Source organism: Pagrus major, chromosome 16 (genome assembly GCF_040436345.1).
Source record: "Pagrus major chromosome 16, Pma_NU_1.0".
Lineage (NCBI taxonomy): Eukaryota > Metazoa > Chordata > Actinopteri > Spariformes > Sparidae > Pagrus > Pagrus major.
Genome location: NC_133230.1, coordinates 11523606 through 11550260, shown reverse-complemented (window position 1 = coordinate 11550260; position 26655 = coordinate 11523606). Strand labels below are relative to the sequence as shown.

The 26655-nt window shown below is 40.0% G+C and overlaps 1 protein-coding gene across 3 annotated transcripts; it reads left to right on the top strand.

Annotated features, from left to right (window-relative positions):
* The first annotated feature begins 1208 nt into the window (after positions 1-1208).
* Positions 1209-26614, top strand: LOC141010513 (uncharacterized). 3 transcript variants are annotated; one of them, XM_073483501.1, is made up of 48 exons: positions 1209-1270; positions 2220-2333; positions 2535-2694; positions 2772-2964; positions 3362-3430; positions 3587-5426; positions 5518-5580; positions 5839-5964; positions 6477-6633; positions 6940-7132; positions 7453-7524; positions 7964-9866; positions 10031-10237; positions 10519-11526; positions 11902-11972; positions 12438-12581; positions 13017-13177; positions 13310-13469; positions 13581-13775; positions 13937-14090; positions 14402-14469; positions 14596-14828; positions 15360-15504; positions 15672-15875; positions 16544-16694; positions 16985-17055; positions 17291-17383; positions 17546-17778; positions 17881-18061; positions 18225-18419; positions 18764-18914; positions 19074-19189; positions 20030-20167; positions 20394-20544; positions 20646-20818; positions 21076-21211; positions 21660-21779; positions 21911-21948; positions 22074-22191; positions 22294-22400; positions 23051-23165; positions 23498-23835; positions 23919-24060; positions 24368-24519; positions 24672-24786; positions 24869-25117; positions 25272-25401; positions 25569-26614. In XM_073483501.1, exons 2-48 carry the CDS (start codon positions 2225-2227, stop codon positions 25798-25800), a joined length of 11280 nt encoding a protein of 3759 aa, XP_073339602.1. In that variant the 5' UTR covers positions 1209-1270; positions 2220-2224; the 3' UTR covers positions 25801-26614. The 3 variants fall into 3 exon arrangements, with proteins under 3 accessions (XP_073339602.1, XP_073339601.1, XP_073339600.1); XM_073483500.1 differs by having other exon boundaries at positions 21660-21806; positions 25278-25401; XM_073483499.1 differs by having other exon boundaries at positions 21660-21806.
* The last annotated feature ends 41 nt before the right edge of the window (positions 26615-26655 follow it).

The window sequence follows — 26655 nt, the reverse complement described above, 5'->3', positions numbered from 1 at the left end:
ACAGTATAAATCCAGTCATCCACTGATAAAGACATAGAGCAGAAAAGATTTAAGTAACTTGCTGAAGAAAATCTTTACAGTTCCCAATGAGCAGTAGTGGAAAAACTACTCACAAGTTACATAAGTAAAGGTAATAAAACAATGATGTGAAAATACTCCAGTACAAGTAGTGGTACTGATAAAAGTACAGAGGTATGATCAGCAGAATTAAAGTATTAAAAGTACTCATCAGGAAGAATAGTACCTGCACCGTTTATATTATTATAATAGTATTGTTATTACTGATATTTTACTGAGTTAGCAGCAATTTCATGTTGACTTGAAGCTGATCAAGGTGGAGGAATTGCATATCTAGCCTGACCTGGGAACACCTCAGGACCCCCAGGAAGAGCTGGAAAACACTGCCGGAGAGAGGGACGTCTGGATGGATGGATTTAATACAAACTGTTCATAGGTTTTACAATATACAATATTCAACCAATATTTCTTTCTGAAATGTGGATGTGTGAGCTTCCTTTCATGTTAAACACAAGAGGAACAGTATCTGAGAGCTGTCGGGAAGTGTTCCCTGCTATGATGGACAATTTAGGTATACCTTGCTGAAAAATCACAGGACTTAACTGTTGTGATTAAATAAATTAATTTGACACATCTTTGAGCTTCTTTTTTTGATAAACACAAGATGACAGTCACATTTTCAGCTGTCGGGAAAGAAAAGAAAGAAAAAAGATAATAGATGCTTTCAGTTATTTTTCAGAATGGTTGCACATTCCATAAATCAGCAGTATTCACAATGAAAACTGTCACAAATACAATTTTTAGCCTATTTAATAATACAGTAGTTGGTTCTGTGAATAAAAAAAACATATAAAATGCAACAAACATTGGTTTTGTTATCTTATTTTCAAAATAAAACTTCACATCCATGAAATATGTCTTTCACCATCAGGGGAAAAAATTAAAATATGATCAATTTGTCCAAATATTGAGACTTTTGAGAATAAGTTGCATATTCATTAACCTGTGAAAGGGATTGGATAAGAATGTCAATGTAAGCCAATCAGAGGCTGAGCAGGGCGAAGGTAACGAGAATTAGCCAATCAGAGGAAGAGTACGACGAAGGCAACGAGTCGTAGCCAATCAGAGGCCGAGGAGGGCGGGTCCTAATCAGAACAGGAATGGCTTTCAAGCCGGACGCACAGAGGGAAGATGGCTTCACCTGCGTTAGCTGCAACTCTGCACGTTTCTAACCTGGGATACTGAAGCAAAGGTAAACGTTACCTGTTTTAAAGATATGCTCATTAAGCTACACGTGTTCAAGTCAAACGAAACGCACAAACTGGTGACAAACACCAATAGCTTACTAGTTAATGTTAGCATGCTAGCAAGGCATGTGTACAAACAGAGTAAACAAGAGTCAGATTCAACTCCGTCCGAGCAAAACTGGTTTGATATAAACACAGTCAGACAACGCTTTACATACAGGCAATAGACAGCTACTACATCTACCCCTGCCTTCAATCTTTGGTCATAGTTTAACACATAATACCACAAATGAATTTCTGTATACACATGAAGTATCTTTAGTACACACATACTGCCTTTGTTGATGGAAGTGACATATAAATGAGACAGGAAGTCATGTGTTGTATTTCACTTGGCAATAAAGAGGTAAATCTAAGTTTTAAATCTCTTTGCTTTTCCTAAAATAAATGCTAGATGACAGGCTGTTTTCTCTACCATAATAACAGGTCAGCTAAAGCAGCATTATGTAGAAATTGGCATTGTGTGCCATTAAGCAGCCCCCACAGTTTCTGAGTGCAACAACACTAAACTCCTAAATACCAATCCCAGGTCTGCAACACTTTGTCAGAGGACGGTGTAGGTGCTAATTACAAACAAAACTCATTCGGTCATAACAGTGTTATGTGTTGAAAACCTGTATGTTGAAATAAACATGTATGTAAAGCTGTGATCCACTCTCTCACTGAGGTTATATAGTGCAGAAACAAGACACCATTCACCCTATTACAAGACACTGTACAATCAACGTGATTTTGAAGCTGTTATTTTAAGGTTAACAATTTACATTGTGTTGCTTTAAAACACTTAAAATACTTTAAGAACATTGAACCCAAACCCTCTATTGTCTGCCATATCTCTGCTCAGTAGATCTCATATCACATGAACTTAATCTAGTGTTTTTGGAAATTTTCCAGCTGTCATGGAGAAGCAGAGAAGGCAACTGACTCCTAAGCAAGATGCCCTGAAGCACATAGTTGCTTGTAGAGACAAACCCTTTCTGGAGGAAAGGTATATAGACTCCTTTAAAGGTAAGTAGTACATTTCTGATCATAAACTCTGTATTGATATTGAAGGTATTTCTGTCATTACTTGACAGTAGACTGTAATAGTCTGTCCGTCTGAACCTATTTTTTGTTATTTAATCTGAAAATATACTTGTTTCGTCAAATTTTACACTACTACAATATTACACTGGACTAATGTTTTTATGTTAATCTTTGCTTCTCAAGGGAGAGGAGTATTCACCCACAAGGCCATTGCACCTTCCACATTTGTTGTTGAATATCGGGGGGAGACCTTTCCTTGCAAAGACACAAGGCCTGAGAAGAAATGTGGTGACAAATTGAAGAATTTTTTGATTGAGTTTTCATGGAAAGGAGAACGCTGGTGGTGAGTTATCTGCTTGTTGTTCACTCTTGTCTTAAAGAGACCTGGCTGAATTTTCATTAAGTGCGTTTTGCTTGCAGCGTTGATGCTTCGACAGAGGATAAGACACTTGGAAGACTTGTGAATGATGATCACACAAGTCCCAACTGTGAAATGAAGAAAGTTAATTGCGATGGAAAGCCACACTTGTGCCTGTTTGCAGTGAAAGAAATAACTCCAGGCGAGGAGATAACTTTTAACTACGGGAAGTCCTCCTTTCCGTGGCGCTCAAGGGTAGGTTTGTGTCAGTTGTCAGTTTATTACAAACACCTAGCTCGAACTAATGCAATCTCAAGCAAAAGTCCTGCAATGCATGCATGAAGGTTATAATGTTCAGTTTTTGTTTAACTGGTTTCGAAAGGTGTTGCTTGAGAGTTTGATTTTTTAATTGAATGGTTTTATTATTTTTTGCCTGTATTTATTTATCTGACTATTTATCCACTTTAGTCCTATTATTAATTTAATGATAACCCTTAAAGTCTTCACACATCTTGTCAACAAGGTACATTTTAATTTTGCGGTACACAAAGTGAATCAGACTTGTAGTGTGTAAAATTGTAGATTGCTATCCAGGAAATTCCTAGTATCAAATTTTGACACTTGACTTTTCTGTTGCTCTTAACATTTTCAGGATTCCTATGATGGACCAAGTTCTTCGAAAGAAGACTTTTATGCTACTTCAACCCCAAGGAATGAAAAGGTATGTAAGACTACATTTCGTGCTTTCACCAACATTTCGATATTCTTTTATAGTCTTTTTTTATGACATACTGGCAGAGCTGTATGTTTTTCTGCATGTGTAATAATAAAGTTATCTACTTAATGAATAAAACTTGTTTTTTTACCTTATTTCCAGTTTGAGGTCTCAGAGGCAGCTTCTAGCTATGAAGATTCCGGCTCTGATGATGATGACAATGAAAGTTTTGCCAACAGCAACAGTCAGCTGGACTTCAGGGACAATTCACTTGCAGATTTGGATTCCTCTCAAGACGTGACACGACATGACGCTTCATGCAGCCAGCAGGAGGATGAGGCTGCTTACAGCTCTGATGAACCCAACGGGGATGAAGACTATGTTCCCAGCAGGACATTGCGAAAGCCCAAAGGCAGTTCTTATACTACTAAAAACTATTGTTATGCTTGCGGCAAAGGTTATGCTAAAATTGCTAGACATCTTTTGACACACGCTGATGAAGAGCCTGAGATCGCTGACCTTGTTGCATTACCCAAAAACTCCAAGGAACGAAGAAAGATACTTGATGAGTTACGGATCCGGGGAAATTATGAGCATAATCAAGAAGTTTTCAGGAAGAACTGTGGAAAGTTGAAATTGAAAAGACGACCGATAACCAAGCCAACAATGGAGATGAGTACTAAAGAACACATTTACTGTCTATTTTGTAAATGCCTGTTAAGACGTAATGAAGCGTGGAGACATGTGGCCAGATGTGCTTCTAAGACAGCGGCAAACTCTGCAACAGATGACAAGACAAGAGTCTTAGGTGAGATTGGTCCTGGTGTGTGGAAGATCCTACTAACAATGCAACAAGATGAGATTGCAAAGGCAGTTCAGAGTGACTACCTTCTAATACAGCTGACAGCCAGTCTGATGGAGAAGTACAGATATAGATATGATTACATCAGACAGAAGCTGCGAGGAATGGGAAGGCTTTTGATAGCCCTGCATGAAAAGTCAATATTTAGCTTTGAAGATGCAATCAAACCCAAAAACTTCTACAAAGTTGTTGAGGCTGTCAAAGAAATGGCAGGTTTTGACGAAAAGATGCAGAGCTACAGCAAACCAAGCCTTGCTTTGAAATTAGGACATTCACTCAAAAAAATAGGCGCCATTGTCCTCGCTGGAGTTGATGGCAATGAGCAGATGATGAAAGACACAAAGAAATTCATGAAATTATGCGCAAGAGAATGGAGTGAGCTTGTCTCCAAAACAGCCGTGGCTTCTTTGAGTGGACAAAAAGTAAACAGCCCGTCTACCATACCATTCACTCAAGACGTGCAGGTCTTCCACAGGTACCTGGAAAGAACATCAGCTTCTGCTATTGAAAGCCTGGAGATGGATGGAAACCCACAGGCCTACAGTGCACTCTGCAGAGTGACACTAGCACAAGCATCAGTCTTGAACAAATGTGCACCTGAAGTTTCAAAAATGACAGTCAAGACATTCCAGGAGAGGGACGACACCATTCGAGTGTTATCCAAACGCTTCATCAAAATAAATATTCCAAACAAAACTGGCCAAAACATTGCGGCCTTGTTGACCTCTGATCTTGTCAGTGCAATAATGCTGCTTGTGAGCAAGAGAGAAGCATGTGGCATACACCAGGATAATCCTTTCTTGTTTGCAAAACCGAACTCTGATTCTACCGGTATTTTTCACGGAGGGAACTGCATCAGGGCTTTTTCAAGTCTGTGTCGTGCAAAGAACCCAGAGCATCTCAGATCAGTGCATCTTCACAAGCACATGGCAAGAATCTTCCAGTTTCTCAACCTGGAGAACGACGAGCTCCATCACCTTGCTAAGCTGTTGGGCCACGACATCCGGGCTGACAGGGAATATTACAGGTCGCCAGAGGCAGCTGTGGAGCTCGCAAAAATCGCAAAACTTATTCTGGCACTGGAAAAGGGTTCTCTGGAAAGGTTTAAAGGAAACTCTCTGGAGGAAATCGAGATTGAGGGTACGTGAAACACGTCTGACAGTTGTTGTTAAGTAGAGACAAATAACAACTACAAGTGAATACATCCTGTATCTTGCTTTATTATTTTAAGATGAATTGGAGCCAGATGTGGAGCAGGGCCATGAAGAATCAGAGCTTTTACCTCAGCAGAGTGGTATGTCATGAAGAATTTGTTATTTTTGGAGAGTGACACTGAAGTTGATCACGGACATTGTTGCATTGTTTCTTACATTTATATAGAATGTAGATCATCTCAGTCTTTGTATTCTTAAATTGTGTCTGTGGCCACAGTCTCCTAGCATCATCTTTATCACCATCATCCCATACGCTGGATGCATGGGGTTTATGTATGGGATCGATGTTTTAGTTCTTCATGCTTAAATATTCATATTTTTGAAATAAAATTTTCCAGATGCTGTGGAACAACAAACTGAGAAGCAGAGCAGGCAACTGACTCCTGAGCAAGATGCCCTGGAGCACATAAAGGCCTCCAGAGACAAACCCTTCCTGGAACAAATGTTTATTGACCCCTTTATAGGTTTGTATTTTTAATATTTTTAAAAAATATTTTTTATTATTATTTTTTGTACCATTTATTTTAAAAGTTAGTCTCACTGAGATCCCATTTTGAAGAGAGACCTGTGCACAAGCATAAACATATGCAGTGAAATCATGGACAAACACAGAAATTGACAACAAGACATAATTTATGTATACAATACGGTAACCCTACAAAATAAAACAAATACTTGTATCATTCAGAGGTTTATGTTTAACATATTCAAAGGAAATGTATTTTAATAACTGGGGTCCTGACGGATGGACTGTCACAAAACTTGATTAAAAACTTGGAATGTATATATTTTTAATAATCATACTGTAGATAAAGGTAAAGGTTAATTTATTCATTATTTTACGACGAGCTTGAAGCTCATATCCACAGATATGTGAAAATGTTTTTGTTCACAGATGTTAAGTGTTTATTGCAAGCTGTCAATGATTGGACATAATTGGATAACTTGGATTGTTTTTTTTATTGCTGCTTTTAAGGGAGAGGTGTCTTCACCCATGAAGCAATCAAACCGTCCGCCTTCGTTGTCGAGTATCGTGGGAAAATCATCTCTCAAAAAGAAATCAGAACAAAGAATTGTGGTGATGCTCTGAACAATTATATGTTTGACTTCTCGTGGAATGGAACAAACTGGCGGTGAGTTTACTTTGAATATTTGTTGTTTTTAAATTTTCTATATTGGCTTATGTTTAAGAGAAAAGATCAAACTCACTTTCACCACTACACCCTCCTCTATTCATGCTGCATAGGTTTCTTGTGATGTTTCTCCTTCATGAGTGTGAATTTAGAAAATGTTAAATGAATTGTATCAGATACAAAAGGTGCCTTGATTGATAAAATTGCTAAATATTCAACACTCTGTTGCTACCATCAGTCAGTGTGATAAAATAGTAATCTAAAAAGTGGTTGAAGTTTCATGAAGACTATGTTTTTTTCTTGCAGCATTGATGCTTCAGAAGAAGATGGGTCCCTCGGAAGACTTGTGAACGACGATGACATAAGTCCCAACTGCAAAATGAAGAAAGTTGTTTACGAGGGAAAGCCACACTTGTGCCTGTTTGCAGTGAAGGAAATAACTCAAGGCGAGGAGATAACTTATAACTACGGGGACTCCTCCTACCCATGGCGGTCAACGGTTGGTGTATTTTCTGCTATGTGCCTTGTTTTTGTCCATTATGTCATAAATAATTAAAGTATATCTGTTGATATCTATTGCAGATATGTCTACAAGAGTTGTGACTCATCTGCTACCCTCTAAAAAATATTTAAAAATTCATTAATTCATTTAATTGGACATGTTATCAAAAATAACTACCCATTATAAGTTTTGTCATAGTACGATGTATAAAAGAAGTACTGACACAGATGTAATGTATTGGATTTAAATTGTTTAGATTGTATACGTGTACAACTGGGTCATTTCATCATGACTTTTCCGTCCTCTTCTATCTACAGAAATCCAGTGAGGACCTGAAAACATCACAGATGGACCTAAGTGCTGCTGCATCTTCATCAGAGGATGAACGTGTAAGTGTTGAATGTATCTCCCTTATTAAGCACCATGTAGATGTGTGGTTGAAGAGTTAAGCATGGATGTTATGTAAGATGTGTACTCCTTATGATGTCACTGCCGTCTACAGCAAATGTTTTGAATTTTTAAGATATATTCTTTCAAATTATTTTTCAGGTTACAACTTGCGATTATTCTCTAGATTGTTTATACAGCCATTTTTTTTTCTTTACAATGTATAAAATGGGAAAATAATGGTCATAATTCACTTAAAGCAGAGTTTGCTCAGGCGTGTGTGAGCTGACCAATCAGAGCAGACTGGGTCTTCAGGAAGCGGTCCATAAATAGACAGGAGCTAAAACAGAACATAGTAGATTCTACAGACTGACAAATATGAGATTCTTGTTGTTTTGTTTTTGTTTTGTGTTAAATAAAATTACGTGTTCATAATTCCAGGTTGAGGACTCGGCAGGAGCCACCAGTTCTGATGAATCATGCTTTGATGACGACTACGTACCTGATGATGAACCAAGTAGCGATGACAGTTTCACCAGCAACAACAACCGGAAGAGTCCCAAATTCAAGAACGGTCCAGATCCAGATTCTTCTAAACAGCAGCGCCTTGTGCAACAACCCACCAAAGCTTCAGGCATCCAGCAGGTGGAGGACGAGGCTAAATACAACCCTGACAGTTTTACCTCTGATGATGAGCCTGAAGGTGCTACCCGCAGCAAGAATTATTGTTACATTTGCGGGAAAGGTGTATTGAAACTTCCTCGTCACCTTTTCACCCATAGAAATGAAGAGCCTGAAATAGCTGCAGTGTTTGGCCTGCCGGTAGACTCCAAGGACAGAGCTATGATATTGAATGAGTTACGAAACAGAGGAAATTTCCAACATAATGAAGAGGTTTTGAGGACTTGCCGTGGAAAACTGAAAGTGAACAGAAAAAGACCAGACAAGCGAACCGATGCAAAAGCATTTGCTCTCTGTCTATATTGTAAAGTCATGCGTAGTCGTAAGGACATGTGGCGACATTCGCGAAGGTGTGCGGCAAAGAGGTCCTCAAAATATCAAACCCCTGGCCAGAGGAAAATCTTAAGTTTGGTTGATGCTGCACTGTCAACAGACCCCAAGGAGATCTCATCAGATGTGAAGAAGTTATTAGAGAAACTGAAGAATGATGAGGTTGCATCTGTAGTTTTGAATGATCCCCATATACTGCAGCTCGCACAGTGTTTTTACCACATGAATAAAGGTAAAAATAGACATGGCAGCTTTACACATAGGCTGAGGCTAATGGGAAGACTCCTGTTGAAATTAAGAGAAAAGTCAATAAATAGCGTTGAGGATGCTGTCAAACCTCAAAACTTCAGCAAAGTTGTCGAAGCGGCCAGAGAAGTTGCTGGTTTCAATGAAGAAACGAAGACCAGTGACAAACCAAGTGTCTGGATGCATTTGGGATATTTACTTAAGAAAATTGCCGGCATTAACTTTGCCAGGGCTTTGAAAGAGGATGCCGATAAACAGAAGATGAATGAAGTGGAGACATTTATGAAGTTGTGTGATAAAGAATGGGCCTATGTCCCCCAATCAAAAACAGCGAACAACACACCAACCATCCCGTTCATTCATGATGTGCAGCTTCTCTTTCAGTGCTTGGAAGAGACGGCAGCATCTGGAATTGAGAGTCTGACATTGTACGAATGTCCTCCAGTCTACAATGCACTTCTCAGAGTGACAGTTGCTCAAGTGTCAGTCTTGAACAAAAACATGATGGAAGTTTCAAAAGTAACACTAAAGTCATTCAATGAGAGGGACAAGACTGAGCCTCGTGAGGACGCTGCTGTTTGCCAGTCACAGTTAGATCAGATTCTCTCCAAGCACTCTGTGAAGATCAATGTCAGGAACAACAAGGGCAAAAAAGTTGCCGTTACATTGACCACCAAACTGCTCGATGCTTTAACACTGCTTGTGAGCAAGAGAGACGCATGTGGTGTACATCCAAACAATCTCTTCCTGTTTGCAAAACCTAGTGCCACGTGGATGAGCTTCTACCAAGGACACCTGTGCTTCAAGACGTTTGTAGCTCGGTGTGGTGCAAAGAACCAAGTGGACCTCAGGTCTGTGTGTTTTCGTAAGCACGTTGCAAGATTTTTCCAGATTCTCAGCCTCACAAATGAAGAGCTTGATCAGCTAGCCAAACTGCTGGGCCGTGACATCCAGACCGACAGGGACTATTATCAGACGCCTGAGGCCGCAGTCATCATTGCAAAAATCTCAGAGCTACTGTCAGCAATGGAGAGTGGATGTCTTGAAAGATTTGAAGGAAAATCTCTCGAGGAAATTGAGATTGCAGGTATGTGTCCAGTTCAGTACTTAAAGGTGCTCTGTGGAGTTTTCTTTTAAAGCTACTACAAGGAACTTTGATTTTTTTTTTGTTAATTCTGGTTATTAGTTGAAATCCTATCACCCAATAATGTTGGTACTACAGATGTATACATATCTTGCTTTCCTTTGAAGATGAACTGGAGCAGGACATTCCTGAGAAATGTGACGCTGAAAAGGATGAATCTGATGTCGAAAACGACAACTGTGATGCTGAGGAGGACAAATCTGATGTTGAGAAGGACAACTGTGATGCTGAGGAGGACAAATCTGATGTTGAGAAGGACAACTGTGATGCTGGGGACGACAATGAAGAATCAGAAAGTTCTTTACAGCCGAGCGGTATGTAATGCACAGACTCCAAATATCCAGTGAGCTGTATTTTGTATTCTTTTAAGGGTGCAGGAGTCACAGTCCTGGTCAGAGCTGCTGTAAAACCGTAATAAGAGTCGGTTAGGAAGCTAGAAAATTATTGGAGTCAGGTGACTCAGATAAAAGAAACCCTATAAAACGAATAGAGAGGAAATGTTTGACTTCTCTGGTTGAATGTAAATCAAATAAGGAGTGAAGGAGAAAGTTGTAGATCATCTTCTCACATAGCTGTACCTCTGTGTCTCCTCCAGGTCTTTCCTCCTCAATAGCCTCCTGTTCAACAACTAAAAAAAACAGCAAAAGCTCCAAATATTTTCCCATTCCCTTTTCCGGTTCTCTGAAGAAGCGTGGCAGAGGCAGGCCCAGGAAGCAGGAGAGTGAAAATGCGGCATCTGAGTTCAAGGATGTGAGCACTGAGAAGACTGACTGGCCAGAGGAAACGCCTGAGAGCTATGATGTGAACACACCTGAGAAAACATTGTCTCATAGCAATGATAATGCAACCAACATGTCTTTCAGTGATGACGATGAGGACATGAATGTAGACTTTGACATGGTCTTTGACTCCTTTTCGACAACTGAAAAACCCAGCAAATGTTCCAGATACTCTCCCAGTCCCATCTCCGGTTGTTCTCTGAAGAAACGCGGCCGAGGCAGGCCCAGGAAGCAGGAGAGTGAAAATAGCTGCAGCTCTTTGTCTCTGTCAGGTCTCTCCTCCTCAAAAGGGTCCCTTTCAACAACTAAAGAACCCAGCAAATGTTCGAGATTTTTTTCCAGTCCCATTTCCAGTGGTCCCTTGAAGAAGCGTGGCAGAGGCAGGCCCAGGAAGCAGGAGAGGGAAAATGCGGCATCTGAGCTGAAGGATGTGAGCACTGAGAAGACTGACCGGTCAGAGGAAAAGCCTGAGAAAACATTGTCTCGTAGCAATGCGAATGCAACAAAGATGTCCTTCAGTGATGACGATGAGGACATGAATGTAGACTTTGACATGGACTTTGACACTGATGAGGACATCAGAAATGAGGAAAATGTTGGAGATGGCGACACAAATGACTCAGATGTACTAGATAAGACCAAGCAGGACAAAGACAGCAGTGGTGCGAAGAAGACCGACAGCTCACCTGAGAATCACAGCACTGTTGCAGACCTGGTAGAGAGCATGGACATAGATGCAGCTAACCATGTGGAGAAAGATGATCCGAAGAAAGGAGCGGAACAAAATAGCTGGAGCAGAAGTTCCTCTGCCACTTTAAATACAGGTAAAATCATTTTGGTGTCTCAAAAAATCAATAGGACACATCCATGAATGTCTATACAAAAGTATGCTCCAATCCAATAGATATTAAGCTATTTCAGTATCACCAAAGTCATTAGAATTTTCTCCTCATGGGATCTTGAGCGTCTGAAGTAACGTTCATGGCAATCCATCCAATAGTTGTTGAGATATTTCACTCAAAAACAAAAGTGTTTACATCTTGATGGTGTTAGAGTGGAAGTCGGTAGACTTCAACCTCTGTGGATCATTAAAATCTGCACAAACTTCCATAGCAATCCACCCATTAGTATATTAATTGAATTTTAGAAGTATAATAAGAACTTTGTTTTACACCCATATTTGATTTTATTATTTATAGAAAAGAACAAATTACTAGCTGCAATGGCTGGCATGAAAGAGGTGAAGATATTGATCCCAAAACTGGACATTGTGAGTATCTAATTTCTCTCCACTTTTTCATATTATAATAAAAACTGGTTCAAAGTATGAATTAAAACCTTCTTTATAGATAGGGCTGGGTATTGTTAAGAAATTTACGATACCGATACCTTGACTTTGATACCATTTCCTGAACGATACTTTGTTGAATACCAATTTTATGAAATCTGTTTTAACAAAGGATTAATTACATTACACACAACGTTTTCCCTCCATGTCTGAGACAAGCAGGCTGCATGCTTATTAGCTCAATGATGCTGATGAGATTAACTCCTATTGTTCTGAAATTTGGTATCAAACGACAAGACATTTTTCAATACTTGATAGTATAGTATACTCTTCTGTGGTGTAATGGCTGATGTGACCATTAATATAAAAAGTCTCAACAAAACTTGATTTTCCATTTTAACATGAAATTAATCATTTGCTGAACAAACATTGTTTGTCGTGTTCCAGGCGAAGTTGCTGGATCCAGCCCACATTTCCAGGTTATCATCTGCGTGTAATTCTGTCAAGCAACCACTGAAAGATCAGACTGTGCATGATGCAAACAACCAGAGTCCAACAACAGACGACAAGACGAAGCCGAGCGATGCAAAGGTAGGGGCACACACTTCTAAGTTGAAATGATAGACTGTTCATGAGGTGGACATAGCATTATACGAGTATTTAGTCACTGTAACTGTGAAAGATAATTTAAAATTGAATCACTATGAAGTCATTTTGTGAGTACGTACCATCTCAAATCTGAAAGATTACGTGTTTTTCATTGAGAGCTGGTATGAGCTGGTCGATTGTTGCATTATTTCTTCTGCACACTGCAGAAAAACGATAAAAGATTTATCTGCAATTTCATATTTCTCACATATTTAAGTACTTTAAATATTTATTATTCTTAGTTATTCAGCCTCCAAGAATACTCCATCTTCAATTATTTATGTGCCAAAATAAAAAAAACGAACATAATAACCACAGAATTTACACAGTTTAGTTTAAATCAAATATTACTTGTTCTTTATTTCTATTGCATATCAGACAGTTCAGATGACCTGCTCGCGCTGTAAGAAAAGCATGATGAAGGGTCAAACGGCGTTCCAGAAGAAAGGATTCACAGATGTCTTCTGCTCCAAAAACTGCCTGTTTGAAATGTTTCCCATCAACAAACCAGCAACCAAGACCTGCCATTACTGTAAAAAGTGAGTCTGTGAAAAACATCCTGATTATTTCATCATATCCATAAACATTATCTTTGTGTCAAAGTTTATTCACCACATCAAAAGCTGATATTGTAACAAACTGTTTATCATCTCACCTGCTTGTTCTGTCAGGACGATATCGCAGCCACAGGACCTCATCATGGCTGCAGTGGACACTAAGGGAACTATGAAGGACTTCTGCAGTGTGACCTGTCTGTGCTCTTTTAAGTCCGAACCTGAATCCAGCCAAACGCCACCATCAGTCTGCAGCATGTGCTCCAAATCCTGCACTGTAAGCAAAAACAATTTTTCCTCCAACTTGAAATCATTGTCAACAAAACTGCTGATTTTAACTGTAAAGTCTTTGTTGTACTCACTGAGCTTTTATCATTATCCTCTGCAGACAACATGTGAGTTCACACTGTATGAGGTTGTCCACAAGTTTTGCAGCGGCTCCTGCTTTGACGATTTCCGTAGGGACAACACGGACATCTGTGAGAACTGCAGCACCACCTGCACCAAAAAACCACTAATGGTGAAGCTGGAGGAGGAGACCAAAACCATCTGCAGTGGCACGTGTCTGGATGAGTTCATGGAGGTGCAGAAATATCAAAACTAACTATAGCCTCATCCATCCGTGTTAAAAATAAGCAAAAGCATTACCAACAGTCTAATCCTGAAAGAATAAACTCAATTCTTTTACATTTTTGTGAATAAAATAATTACTTTTTCTGCCTTTCTTTTTCTATTGATATGCAGAATAACAAGACGCCCTACCGGTGCACCACATGCCACCTTTCTCTACCGTTGTCAGACATGGTTCATTCCAAAAACAGTGAGAACATGGTGGAGCTGTTCTGCACTCGCGCCTGTGTGACGTCATACAGACTCGCAATAGAATACAAGCTTCACGGTAAGAGAATAAGTTATAAGTTATAAGAATAAGGTTTTTTTTCTTGATACACGTCCTCCTCTTTTCACTGTCTTTGGCCTCTTTAGCAGGCATCAAGATCAACGATAACACAGCATTAAAAGACACCTGGGACTTTTTTATTTGGGATGATACGGGTACAGATTGAGCCATACATCCGTGGATTTTAAGGCTTATCAGACTCTCAAACACTGCACAGTGGTTAAAAACTATTATACTATATTTTAAAGTCAACTTAAAGTTGCAATGGTAACAGTTACTTTATCTTCCATGTTTCTGTTTTGTCCTTTCAGGCAAGGAATGCTCAGCTTGGTTAAAAAAGAGGAAGAGAAACATACAACTGAAAGAAAAATTGACTACTGTGAGTATATTTCAATACATTCAGCAGAAAAGCCGACGAAAGTTTGTCTGATTCAGTCCTATTTAAGCAGGTTTACATGTCAGTCCAGGGACAGCTTCTAACCACTGTACTGTAATTGTCCCACAGGAGGACTCCACTGTAAACAGAAATGTTGCATCTCCAGCTGCTGAATGGGACACACCAACAATCATCATTGCAGACTCATCCGTTGTTTGTTGCCTCTGTGGAAAAGAACTGCCAAAAGGACAGACGCTTTACCAGACGAAGAGCTCACCAGAGGTTTATTGCTCAGCCTCTTGCCTCTCTAAAAGGCATCCCAACAACAAATTAGGTGCCAAAAGTTGCTACAACTGCCTTCAGTAAGTCCAAAACCAGTACTGTGAGTAGTAGGATTGAGCAAGTACTGGGAGGAAATGAGTATCTGTTACAGATCACGTAGTTACGAGTTTGATCTGAGTAAAATGTGTGACTGTTCGTACTCTTGATGAAGGAAATCCTCATTGGGGAGCTGACTGAAGTTTGATCATTCAAATTTATAAAATGCTTTTTCTTTTAATAGTTTTCTTACTCTTGTGGTCAATAACTTTGATCTGAGGTTTTTCTGTATATAGTTTTCTGATAAATACTAAATATATCAACTTCTGGTCATCCCATATCAATTTCAGGCTTAAATTAATAACTTCCAGTTTGTCCCACACACTTCTGGTTGAAATCCTGCACTGTCCGATTATGGATACACTTACAGATAATGGTTTACTTGCTCATCCCTGGTGATCAGCTAGCACACACTAGCTTAGATTTAGGAGGCTGAGGTATTGCAGGCAAACCTATTCTTTTAAAAAACAAGGTCTTTGTCAGAACAGAATCACATCTTGATCTCTCTCCCTCAGGGTGATAATGCGACCTCACAACATGATCCTGGCTCCGGTGGATGATTCAGGAACTATAAGGGAATTGTGCAGCAACACTTGCCTCACCTCTGTCAACTCCAAGAGGAACACTGCTAAGTGTAGCATGTGCGCCAGACTTGCCTTTGTAAGGAAAATAAATGCTTTAAACTTTTATTTTAAACCTTTATTTCAATGCACAATGATTTTAAATATATGACATTAAGGACACATATGAAAATTACATAATGTTTTCTCTGTTTACAAAGATTAGCCTGCAGTAACATGCACATCCTCTTTTGTCCTCTTCCTCAGTGCAAAGTCAGGCAGAGCCTGGATGGCTTAATGCTTAGAATGTGCAGCGACGCCTGCTTCATCAACTACTACAAAGTCAACAACCTCCCTGTGTTCACCTGTGACATCTGCAGCTCCGTCTTTATCAACAAACCTCTCATGCTGAAGAGGGAGGACGGCAGTAAAACCATCTGCAGTGAAGAATGTCTGGTCAAGGTCAAAGAGGTGTGGAAATCAGACGTTTTGTTCATGGTTACGTCTTTCGTCCAGGACAGAAAACGTTAAGGAGCTGCAGTTGGCATAACTTCCAAATTAACACTGAAGAAACTAACACATTATTATGAAACATTAAATACCCTGCATATTACTAAGTTAGAAATAGGCAGCATCAGCTAATCAAATATCACGTAATTGTTTATTTACTTGCATTTTACACAGTTCATGGTTTTATAACTGTGTCCTATCGTGCACTCATCTCATGATCATATTAACGTGAGGAAAATGTTTGTTTCTTGAGACAATAAGAAATAAATTAAGAATTAAATATGTTCAAGCAAGAATTTGGAAAACCAAGGAGCAAAATAAATCAAATGAGCTAGTAATAGAACAGAAAATAAATAAACTTCATAGTTCAACTATCATGATTGGTGGTTTAAGGTAGCTTTTTATGTGGTGGTTTAATGGTATTATTTATTGATATATTCAGTTATATTATAAATAGAGCAATGATTATTTACTCCCTTTTTTCCATTCTGGATCACTTTGTCATTAAAGATGTTTTGATTTAAAAAAAAAAATGCAATCAGCAGTCTTGAGATACGTGCTGGTATTTTTAAGATGTTTGAATATTAAATTGCACATCATCCTTCTTTTCTTTTTTTATGACTTTACAGAAGATTGAGACCCCTCAGCTGTGCCCCATGTGCCAAACGTCCCATCAGATGTCGGACATGATTGAAAATAGAAATGACGAGGGCAGTTTGGACTTCTTCTGTAGCAACAGATGTATGATGGTGCACAAGGCTCAGTCTTTCACTGTTTCAGGTACTACAATCATATCTCTTCCCTCCTCTACCACTTTCTCTCTCTCCACTACTTTATATTTTATATCGCTCAGGTACTTTTAACTGAAATATAGAATAACGTTTGAGCTTTGACAGCAGTTTACAATCAAAAGAGAGAATTGGTTGCATTTGGCTGCTTACCTTGCTCAGTCATAATTTTCATGCATAGATAGTTTATCCCATATACTCTAGACTGGATACTGTCTGGATACTAAAGAAAAACATTCTCTTCAAATCAGAAGTTGACTAATTTTTACCACATCTTTATAGAAAGGAACAGCCCACCACTGAGTGAAGAAGACATTAAAGAAGTGAAGCCATCACTACCAAATCTGGGCTTTGTGAGTATTATGTGCAATAATTGTAATACACAGATTCAAGGTCTGACGTGAAACCACATTTCTGTATAACAATGTGACCGATTTACTGGCTGAGAAGTAATATCACTAGAAGATTATTTTTCTCAAGGTGAGTAGTAGTGTGTGCATATTAGAAAGTAAATGATCACAATGATCTGCACAGACTTCTCCGTTGTAAATGTTATACAACTAACTCGGTCACTGTTCACTCCTCAAGATAAAAGAAGAGCCCATTGATGAAGAGTACAAACAATATCTCTCATTCTCCATATCAGCAGAGGACATCAAGGACGAGCCTAAAGTGGCAAAGGTAGGACACATGATACAGCTCATAGGATGGTAGATGATGTTGTCGTCACTGATATTGATGAGTAAAACAGGAGCAGACACACAATAGTGGACATATCTAAATGCTGTAACTGTACATCAAAGTCCCCTGACTGCATCAACACACTGGTTCTGGTTTTGACAGGAGGACTTGAAGATTGGTTCAGTCTTCTCTTTCACGGAACAAGACACATCCACAGTGTCCACTGAGACCAAAATGGATTTGCCTGCGTCTTGCTCCAACTGCAAAAATGCACTGGTGGACGGAGAGACCGTTTATCAGAGGAAGAGTCACCCAGATATCTTCTGCTCATCTCCCTGCCTTTTGAAATTTTACCAAATGAAACAAGCTAAGAAGACCTGCCACTTCTGCCTTCAGTGAGTCATACAGTCATTTAATTCAATGAATTTTAAATGAATTTCGGCTGAATGTACATATTTTTTTCATTGAGCTGATCTCATCCCTCCTCGTTCTCTCAGGGCGATAACAAATCCTCAGGATGTCCTCCAGGCCCCAGTGGATACTGAGGAGACGATGAAGGATTTCTGCAGCCAGGCCTGCCTGTCTTCGTTCACCTACAAGAGAATAATGTCTGCCAAAATACCCATCAAGCCAGTCGCATCGCAGTCACAATGCAGCATGTGCAGCAGATATTGCATTGTAAGAGACAAGGGAACACATTTAAAAAGATTAAATCATAAGTTTTTCTTTATTGTAATAATACATGTGGTTAGGAAACATGATTCTGGGAAGTTTCTACAATGAGCCCCCAGGTTTATATGAATAATGAACCACAAACTGTCTTTTGTTTAACTTCTTGCAGAGCAGACATGAGATCACACAGCAGGGCGTCGCCCACGAGCTCTGCAGTGACCCCTGTTTTCTGCGCTTCTGCAACATGAACAACCTGTCTGTTTGTGTGAACTGTTGCTCCCACTGCAACACACCTGTGGTGCTCAAGATGAAAGATGGCAGCAGAAAACTCTGCAGTGTAGAGTGTCTGGCACAATTCAGAAAGGTAAAGAAATCTTAAAATATCTGTCTAATGTCAAAGATTAATTAAAAAAAGATCTTTTCGCAAAAATACGGAAATTGTTTTAAAGGCTGGAAACAATGTTTAGTCAAGTTTTTTTTAACCCTTTGTATGGTAATGAAACAGATTTGTTTAAGTAAAAGGCTGTGATAAAGTAAGATAAAATAACAAAATAAAAAAAATACTGTGAGAATATAACAAAAAGAAAAAAAAGTCCTTTATCTTTGTAAAAAATCATTGTTATTATGTTGTGCACTACTTCTGGTCTGGTGATATAATATCCATGCCTGGGCTTAATATTCTCTCTGTACTGTTTTATTACTCTGCAGAAAATCCAAACACAGCAGCCGTGTGCCATGTGCTGCACCCCTCGTTTAATGACAGACATGGTTGAAAACAAAAACAGTGAGAACGAGGTGGAGCTTTTCTGTACCACCAGTTGTGTGATGGCGTCCAAGATCCAGGCTGTCAGTGCGTCAGGTACTAGACTGTAATTATTTTTCTCTCTCTGTCTATAATAAAGGTTCCAGCTCATTTTAGGTAATGCACCTTTGAGACTAAAGTTGATGCAGTTTTACACACAGTACGTGTGATATTAGTAATTTCCTCATTCATTTGTCAATCTCTTTTTCTCTACAGGTCTTCCATTGGATTGTGACCACTGTGGTAAGACCACAGTACCAGCCTGCCACCTCGCCATGTCAGACGCCTCCATCAGAAACTTCTGCACTCTAACCTGTGCCATGACTTTCAAGGTAATACAACCTACAGATTATATAGTGTTCAAAACTCTTATTTCTTTGATTAAGGAACCAGGAGTAGTGTAAGAAGTAGCTGAATAGTAGAAGAACTCCAGGTTGAGTAACATTTGCCAGAAACCACAGTGCTCTGCTGGAAATCACCAACCTTTAAAATTAAAATATATCATCATAATTAAACAATGAGCTTGTGGCTGAAAGGCACAAATGGAAAGTAAGAGACAGACTAGTTTGTATAGAATATTGTCTTTCTTTTAATTGGTTTCAGTTTCATGTTTTCATGTTACCCATCTGTGGAAATCACCCGGTATGATAAAGCAAAATAAAGGATTTTGTGGTGTAAGGGATAAGTACTTATAGAGAAAGAATGGGAATAGATGATGAACATGCTGTTGTTTTTATCAAATCACTACTGCTTCCATTAAATTGAAGCACATTGTCAACAATGCCCTTCAAGCCACCAAGACCAACAATAGATTTATAAGCTGGGATCGGCTCCATTCGTCATGCGACCATTTAAAGGATAAGTGAATATAGCTAATGGATGAACGTTACCCTGCAGCAAATATTGATTGTCGTTGTCGTCACCAATCTGCTGATTATTTTCTTGATTAATCAATTAGTTGTTTGGTCTATAAAATGTCATAAAATATATATTTTTTAAAATTAAAAATAGTTGTTGACCTCCAAGATATTCAGGTCAGTTTGGACTTCTCAGAGAGACTACTGCTGCCAGTGACATGTTCCTTTTTCATAGATGGTCTGTTTACGCTTTCATACTAGATACCAAATCGGTCAGTTTGACCTTTGTGCATTTTTTTGCTCTTTTTGTCACAGGAGACGCAGAATGCTGATACTAACCCACCAACAGCCTCCAACCAAACCCAGTGTGATTTCCACAAACCACCAGAGAAAATGCTATGTGCTCAGTGTCGGCGCATTTTAAAAACTACACCCAGAGTAGTCCAGAAAAAGGTTTGTTGGATCTGTCGTTTTAAGATAGACTAGGCAGCATAAAGCTGTCATTCTGTGACAGTATAACACTTAAAGAAGCAGGTCTGTGAATCAGCTTGGAAGGGCTGTATGTGATCTTTAGATTCCCCTTTCTTCAACCACTATTTGTAAATCGACTAGTCTAACGCAGAAAATGTTAACATACACTTTGACATCGGTGTGAATATATTTGTGTGTTTGTGCGCAGGGCAAAATGAATTTTGTGTGTAGCCTGGCCTGTTCTGAAGAGTTTAAGAGGGTCAACAACATCATGGGTAAATGCGAGTATTGTAAGAATGAAAGGATCATCAGAGACATCAAGAGGGTCGACAACAAAGACTGCTACTTCTGCAGTGACGGTAAGAGGAAGATGAATGGATAGACAGACAGATTGATCAAGTGAAATTCAGGGTAAAAAAAATCATGTAAATCACTGATCCTCTCCTTTTTTTCCTCCCAGGCTGCAGGATGCTCTATCACCATGAGCTGGAAGAGAAGTGGGGGGAGTATTGTCACTCTTGTGCTTACTGCTTCTCCATCTCTAAGACAGTGGTGACTGCCCAGTATAAAGGCACTGAAGAGAAGTTCTGCTCTGAAGACTGCAACGCAAATTACAACATGCTCTTCTGCCATGTAAGTACAGGTGGCCCAGGGGCTCTGGGAAATTATAATAGGCATTTCCAAATGTTCTTACATCATGTAGACCAAATAATTAATTTAGACAGTAATCAGAAAATAAACCAATAAAAAAAAAAAAAAATTAGTTGCAGCCCTACCTATGTATAAGCAAACCAGAATGGGGAAGTTGTTAAATCCCTCATTAAAATACTAGTGATGACGGTGACAAAGAGCTCTGAACAGACTAACCTTTACACTCTGCTTTCTCTCAGGTTGCCAAGTGTGACACCTGTGGTCATGAAGGGAAACTGAGGCAGAGTCTTCCCATCCTGGGAGAGGTCAAACACTTCTGTGACCTGAAATGTCTCCTGCATTTCTGCAATAAAAAGGTCCAGATGGTCAACACAGGTGTGTTTTACTGTTGTATAAACCAGAAGCCTAAACAGCTGGGACACTGTGTAAAACATAAATGAAACAGAAAGTGGTAATTTGGTAATTCTTTTAGACATTTACTGAACTGAAAACAGTTTAAAGATGATGTATTTAATGTTTAACATCATCAGCATTAATTTTTGTAAATATTTGATGGTGCTAAGTTGTAATCCGAAGTACGTTAAAGTACTAAATCGATTGCGTCAGGGATTATAACAGGCATAATCTCTAACACAACAGGGTCACGTTCTAGTTAATTAGTTGTGTTTTTATTGCCTGACTGCTGCATGCTGACATTTTCTTGGGTCAGTCATTTCACACAGATATGATACCTGTTGAAGTTAATATTAAATATGATCTATAAAATGTTATGAGATAAATGAGTTACAGCCTCTGCTCACTCCTCTTTGTCTCCCACCGACAGTCTCTTCACCCTCTAGACCTGCGGGCACAGTGGAGTCCTCCCCGGTCATTGCTAACGTCATCTCGCTTGCTGGCGCTTTGTCGAGGCGGCACAGTGCCTCTGCCAGCTCTGCACAACATGGTGCATTCTCAGACACACACACTTTATGTATGCACTGTAGAAATGCTATTAATCATAAGACATTTTGGTGCTTCATATGCTTTGGTTCAGTTGTTTGTTTTTCTGATTCAAACTCTGCCATCTGTCCACAGTCCCTGTCTCGGACATTCAGACAAAGGTTGTTGGACATGTAAGTTTTCTCCAAAAACAAAATGATCTGTGCAAACCTGCAGTATATGCGGAACATTTGTGGTCCTTTTGAAGTTTGAAGCTGTTGTTGTTGTTGAAGATGTTGCCTTTATTGTCTGCTGCCAGGCCAGTGTTCAAACCGTCCCCAAGGAGCTGAAGAACAAGTCCATGCTCTGCACACCGTTGGTTCATAACAAAGGAGTCTCCTGTACAACACAGACCGTCGATACGGAAGCACAGACAGGTAAACTTCACTTCCAGGATTGATCTACACACACCGTTTTTTCAGAATTGAGAGTTTTGATGTTATGTTGGTTTGTTTGTTTGTTTTGTCTGTTGTATGCAGACAACTCTGGACCAACAGTCCTGCCTATCCCGGTGCCAGTGTTCGTTCCTGTGCCTATGAACATGTACAGCCAGTACACACCAAAGCCTGTGGGCCTGCCCATACCGGTACATAAAACACTTCTGAGACCTCTTGCAAACCTTTTTATTTTTTACTTTTATCACAGACAAACATCAAATATCAGGGCTTTACACTGCATTCTTTCAATTTAAGGATCCGTAACATTAACATTATGTATATAAACCCCTCACACTACAGCATCATTTGGGCAGATAATCCGCTCAGACCAGCCTCAAATAGAGAAACACCCCTGCGATTGTTTGGAGGGGTGAATCAGACCCAAAATCTGCCCAATTATCCTCTTGTTTGGGGCCAGCATGAGGCGTCCTTGTGATCCAGCCATTTAACACACATAACAGCAACATCCTCAGTTTGAGTCCAGCCAGTAACCCGTACCAAAGTCTCTCCGCCCTCCCTTAGGTTCCTGTCAATCTGTGCCATCAAACGATTCAATAAATCAGGGTGTCTACAGGTCCATCTTACAATGTCTTCAGTATAATTTAAAAGATATAAAAGTTACTCTAATAACCGTATTCCTACATAAAGGTACCTCTGAATGAGATTACATATACTGCATATCATTATACCTTACCTGAATAAGAAAAAAGATGATTTGTCCAAAAAATCTATCTTGTATTTGGTTAAAAAGTAGCTTGAAAAAGACCTTGAAGTCTTTCCCAAACTGTCTCCTCTGCAGCTGCCTGTTCCTGTGTTTCTTCCTGTGATCACGAACAACCCAGAGAGAGAAGACGGGCAGAAGGACAGAGCGGTGTCCAAAGAGGGACAAAGACAAGAAATTCATACTTCAAAAGGTAAGACGTTTGATGAAAAGGAAGTGAAGTGATGATGCTGTTAAACTAAAACTAGATTTGAGGAAGGAAGGAAATAGACGTAGTAACCTAATGAGGAGACAGTTTCAGCTCTTTATTTACCAAGTTTATTCAACCAAAGTACACAGAAAAAGATGAAAATAAAACATTGTCAGAATCATTCTGTCACAAAGCACAGCACCAGAGCAAACCTCGCATCAAAGCATAAGATTATCCAAAAAACATTGAATTTATTATTTTTGTTTGGTCTTGCAAACATGCAAAATCTCCATCTCAACACTGGTTTATCCTCAACTTTTCATCATTATTTTCAGAGCACAAGAGTAACTGTAGTGATGACCTGCATACAGATCATCACACCGCTTTCAAAGACCAAGAGGACTCATTCTCTGACACCCACAAAAAAACACCACAAGTGTGCGTGCCCAGTGAGCCTCATCCTGAGCTCCAAACTCCAGTTCCTCTTCCAGCTCCTGCTCCAGCTCCTGCTCCAGCTCCTGCTCCAGCTCCTCTTCCAGCTCCTGCTCCAGCTCCTCTTCCAGCTCCTCTTCCTGCTCTGGAGATGAGAGAGGATCCCTGCAGCTCACCGAGCTCTGCTACAGCCCCTCCACTATTACAACAAACTGTGGGGAAAGTCCACAACAAGAATAAGGTAACCAACCACCTGGGGAATGAGTTAAGAAGCTGTCGTTTTATCTCTCTGTGGTGTAATCTTGTCTCTCCACTCTTTCCAAGGGTCGTAAGCTGCAGCAGTCGTCCAAGGCAACTAAGGCCTCGTCGAGGAAGCACCGCAAACTGAAGAGTCGTCGTGGAGTTGACGCCTGGAGGAGATGGATACAGTGGAGGAAGTCACAAACCAACCTGGACCTCGTTTCTTGTATGTTTTTCTGTCTTTCTTCCTTTTTTTTTTATAATTCAACATTTAGTAGTCTTACCCTTTGATTCCAGATAGGGAGCTCTGGTAGCCAAATGTTTAAAGTGTATGCCGCATACCTGCAACCTTTGCCTTTATTCTGCCTTTTCACTGTCCAATAAAGAGAAAAATAATAAAATATTATAAGTCAGTCTCATTCCCAAATGTCAACTCATTAAACATACCAGGAATAAGATGGCACAAGGGTTTCACTGCTGTCTGAAACAGATGAAACATGGCTGACACATCCTTCTCCTGACTCTTCTATCAGCTCCTTCTTTGACGTTCAGCAAGGATGTTCATCACTGCTCCGCGGCCGAGCTCAGTGACGGCCTCTGTTGTTTCATCACTGAGGTCAAACGACCCGACGGAGCGCCGTACTCCCCCGACAGCCTGTTTTACCTCTGTCTCGGCATACAACAGGCAAGATGAGCAACACTGTCTATGACTTTCTTCTCTCCCATTCCAAAATTCTGACTTTTCATGGATATTATGATGTTATATTATTTGGGACAACACTGATTAAAATCACACACTTCCTTTTGTTTTGTCTCACTGTTGTTGTTTCTCTGTAGCACCTGTTGGAGAACGGTCGTCTGGAGAACATATTCAGTGACCTGATCTTCAAAAAGTTCTCCGTTGGTATCACCAAGATCCTGAAAGGTTTCAAACCCTCAGTCACAGCCAGCGGTGAGTCATCAGGACTTGTTTTCTGCGTTGGATCAACTCAGATTGACCAGATTTAAATACGTCCCTCTCTTCTCCTCTGCAGGTTTCATCTATTCCCGTGTGGAGGAGGAGTTCCTGTGGGACTGTAAACAGTTGGGGGCGTACTCCCCCATCGTCCTCCTCAACACTCTGCTCTTCTTCAGCTGCAAGTACTTCCGCTTCACCACGGTGGAGCAGCACCGCCAGCTGTCCTTCGCCCACTTCAGGCGCCGCACCAAAACCAACCAGAACAACGCCAAGACCAGCTTCCTGCGCTTCTACCCCCCGAAATCCTTTAATGAGGCAGAGTCAGGTAATGATATGGCTGAGGGTCAAACTGAAGTGATTGTACTGTAATAATATTGAATTAAGATCTAAAAACGTCTTCTTACAGTGTGTGAACATCTGTACGTTTGTGTACGTTTGTGTTGTATTTCACTTACAGAATTTCTGTGTGTTTTTGTCAGATGCAGACGGCGTCCCAGCGAAGAGGCGTAAGAGAAATAAGAGTAAAGAAGACATCGTGGAGATGATGGAGAACACAGAGAACCCTCTCCGCTGTCCACTCAGACTCTACGAGTTCTACCTCTCCAAGTGGTTTGTAGCTTCATTATTTATTATTTTTTGGTTGAGTCGTGTTATAAATTCTTTATCTGCTGTATTAAGGGTTTGATGCCTGTAAACATTTGGACACTGGACCGTCTCTCTGTGGATCTGTCGGTCTAAACTTATTGACAATCTTTGTTTTCTCTCTTTCCATCCAGCCCAGAGTCGGTGAGGCAGCGTGCCGACTTGTTCTACCTTCACCCGGATCATTCTTGCATTCCCAGCAGCCCTCTGTGGTTCTCGTCCACCCCTCTGGACAACAGCACGGTGGAGGCCATGCTTGTACGAGTCCTCGCCGTCCGAGAGGTGCAGAAGGAAGATACAAGAGGTGTTCACCAGCAGACGTCAGATGACACAGCATTTATACTGGATAAGGAGGCGTCAGAGTGATGAGGAGCAGCTAGAGACGTTTTTTATTGTTTTTAGACAATTGTGTTTAAATTTGGGAATCAGGTCGCATTTAAAAATTCTGTAAAGTGTATGACAGAGTCAGAGAAATACAAGCCAGGACTTATGACGAGTAAACGGCTAACCTTCATATCAAACTGTTTTGGACTCAAACAAACAGTCAGAGTTCAGATGGACATCAGAGTTCATCGACTAGTTTTCCTTCAATCATGGGTAAATGGAGCCTTTTTTTAAACTGTAAAACCTGGCTGACTGAGCTGCTGCATCAAACCGCTCAGCTCCGTTCACTCCAGAAGCTTTCTATAAGAATTCAGCGGTTAGAAGAGCGAAGAGTGTAGCAATCTAGATAACGTCCAGCAGCAAAAAATCTCTGTGCAGTGCAGACGTGTAGCCGAGCCGAGCTGCTGTGGCTTGTTAATTAGGCAGGACTCAATGTTTCTGCTTTCCTTTGTCTTTATTTGTTCCGCAACATTAACAAACCGCAAATTCTGAAGCACATTTTCCTCTTTTTGTGTATTTTGGTGCAGAGTTTGCCTTGGGAAATGGTGGCTTCGTTTTAAGGCCTTAAATATGTTAATGTATATTTCTCTGAAGCTGTCTAACTTGTATCAGACTGATTTTAGAGCAAATCTAACACTGCAGAAGAGGACCATCGAAGAGAAAACAGTTTATGTCAACTGCTGGTTTACAGTTTGCCTTTATTTTGTTTTGTTCCTTGAATCAGTGAATGTTGATGCTTTAAGTTGTGACTTGAGATTTGTTTTTATTTTTGAATAATAAAAATACTGAATAGCGATCTTGGCTTTACCTTACTTTGTCACATAACTGCAGATTTTT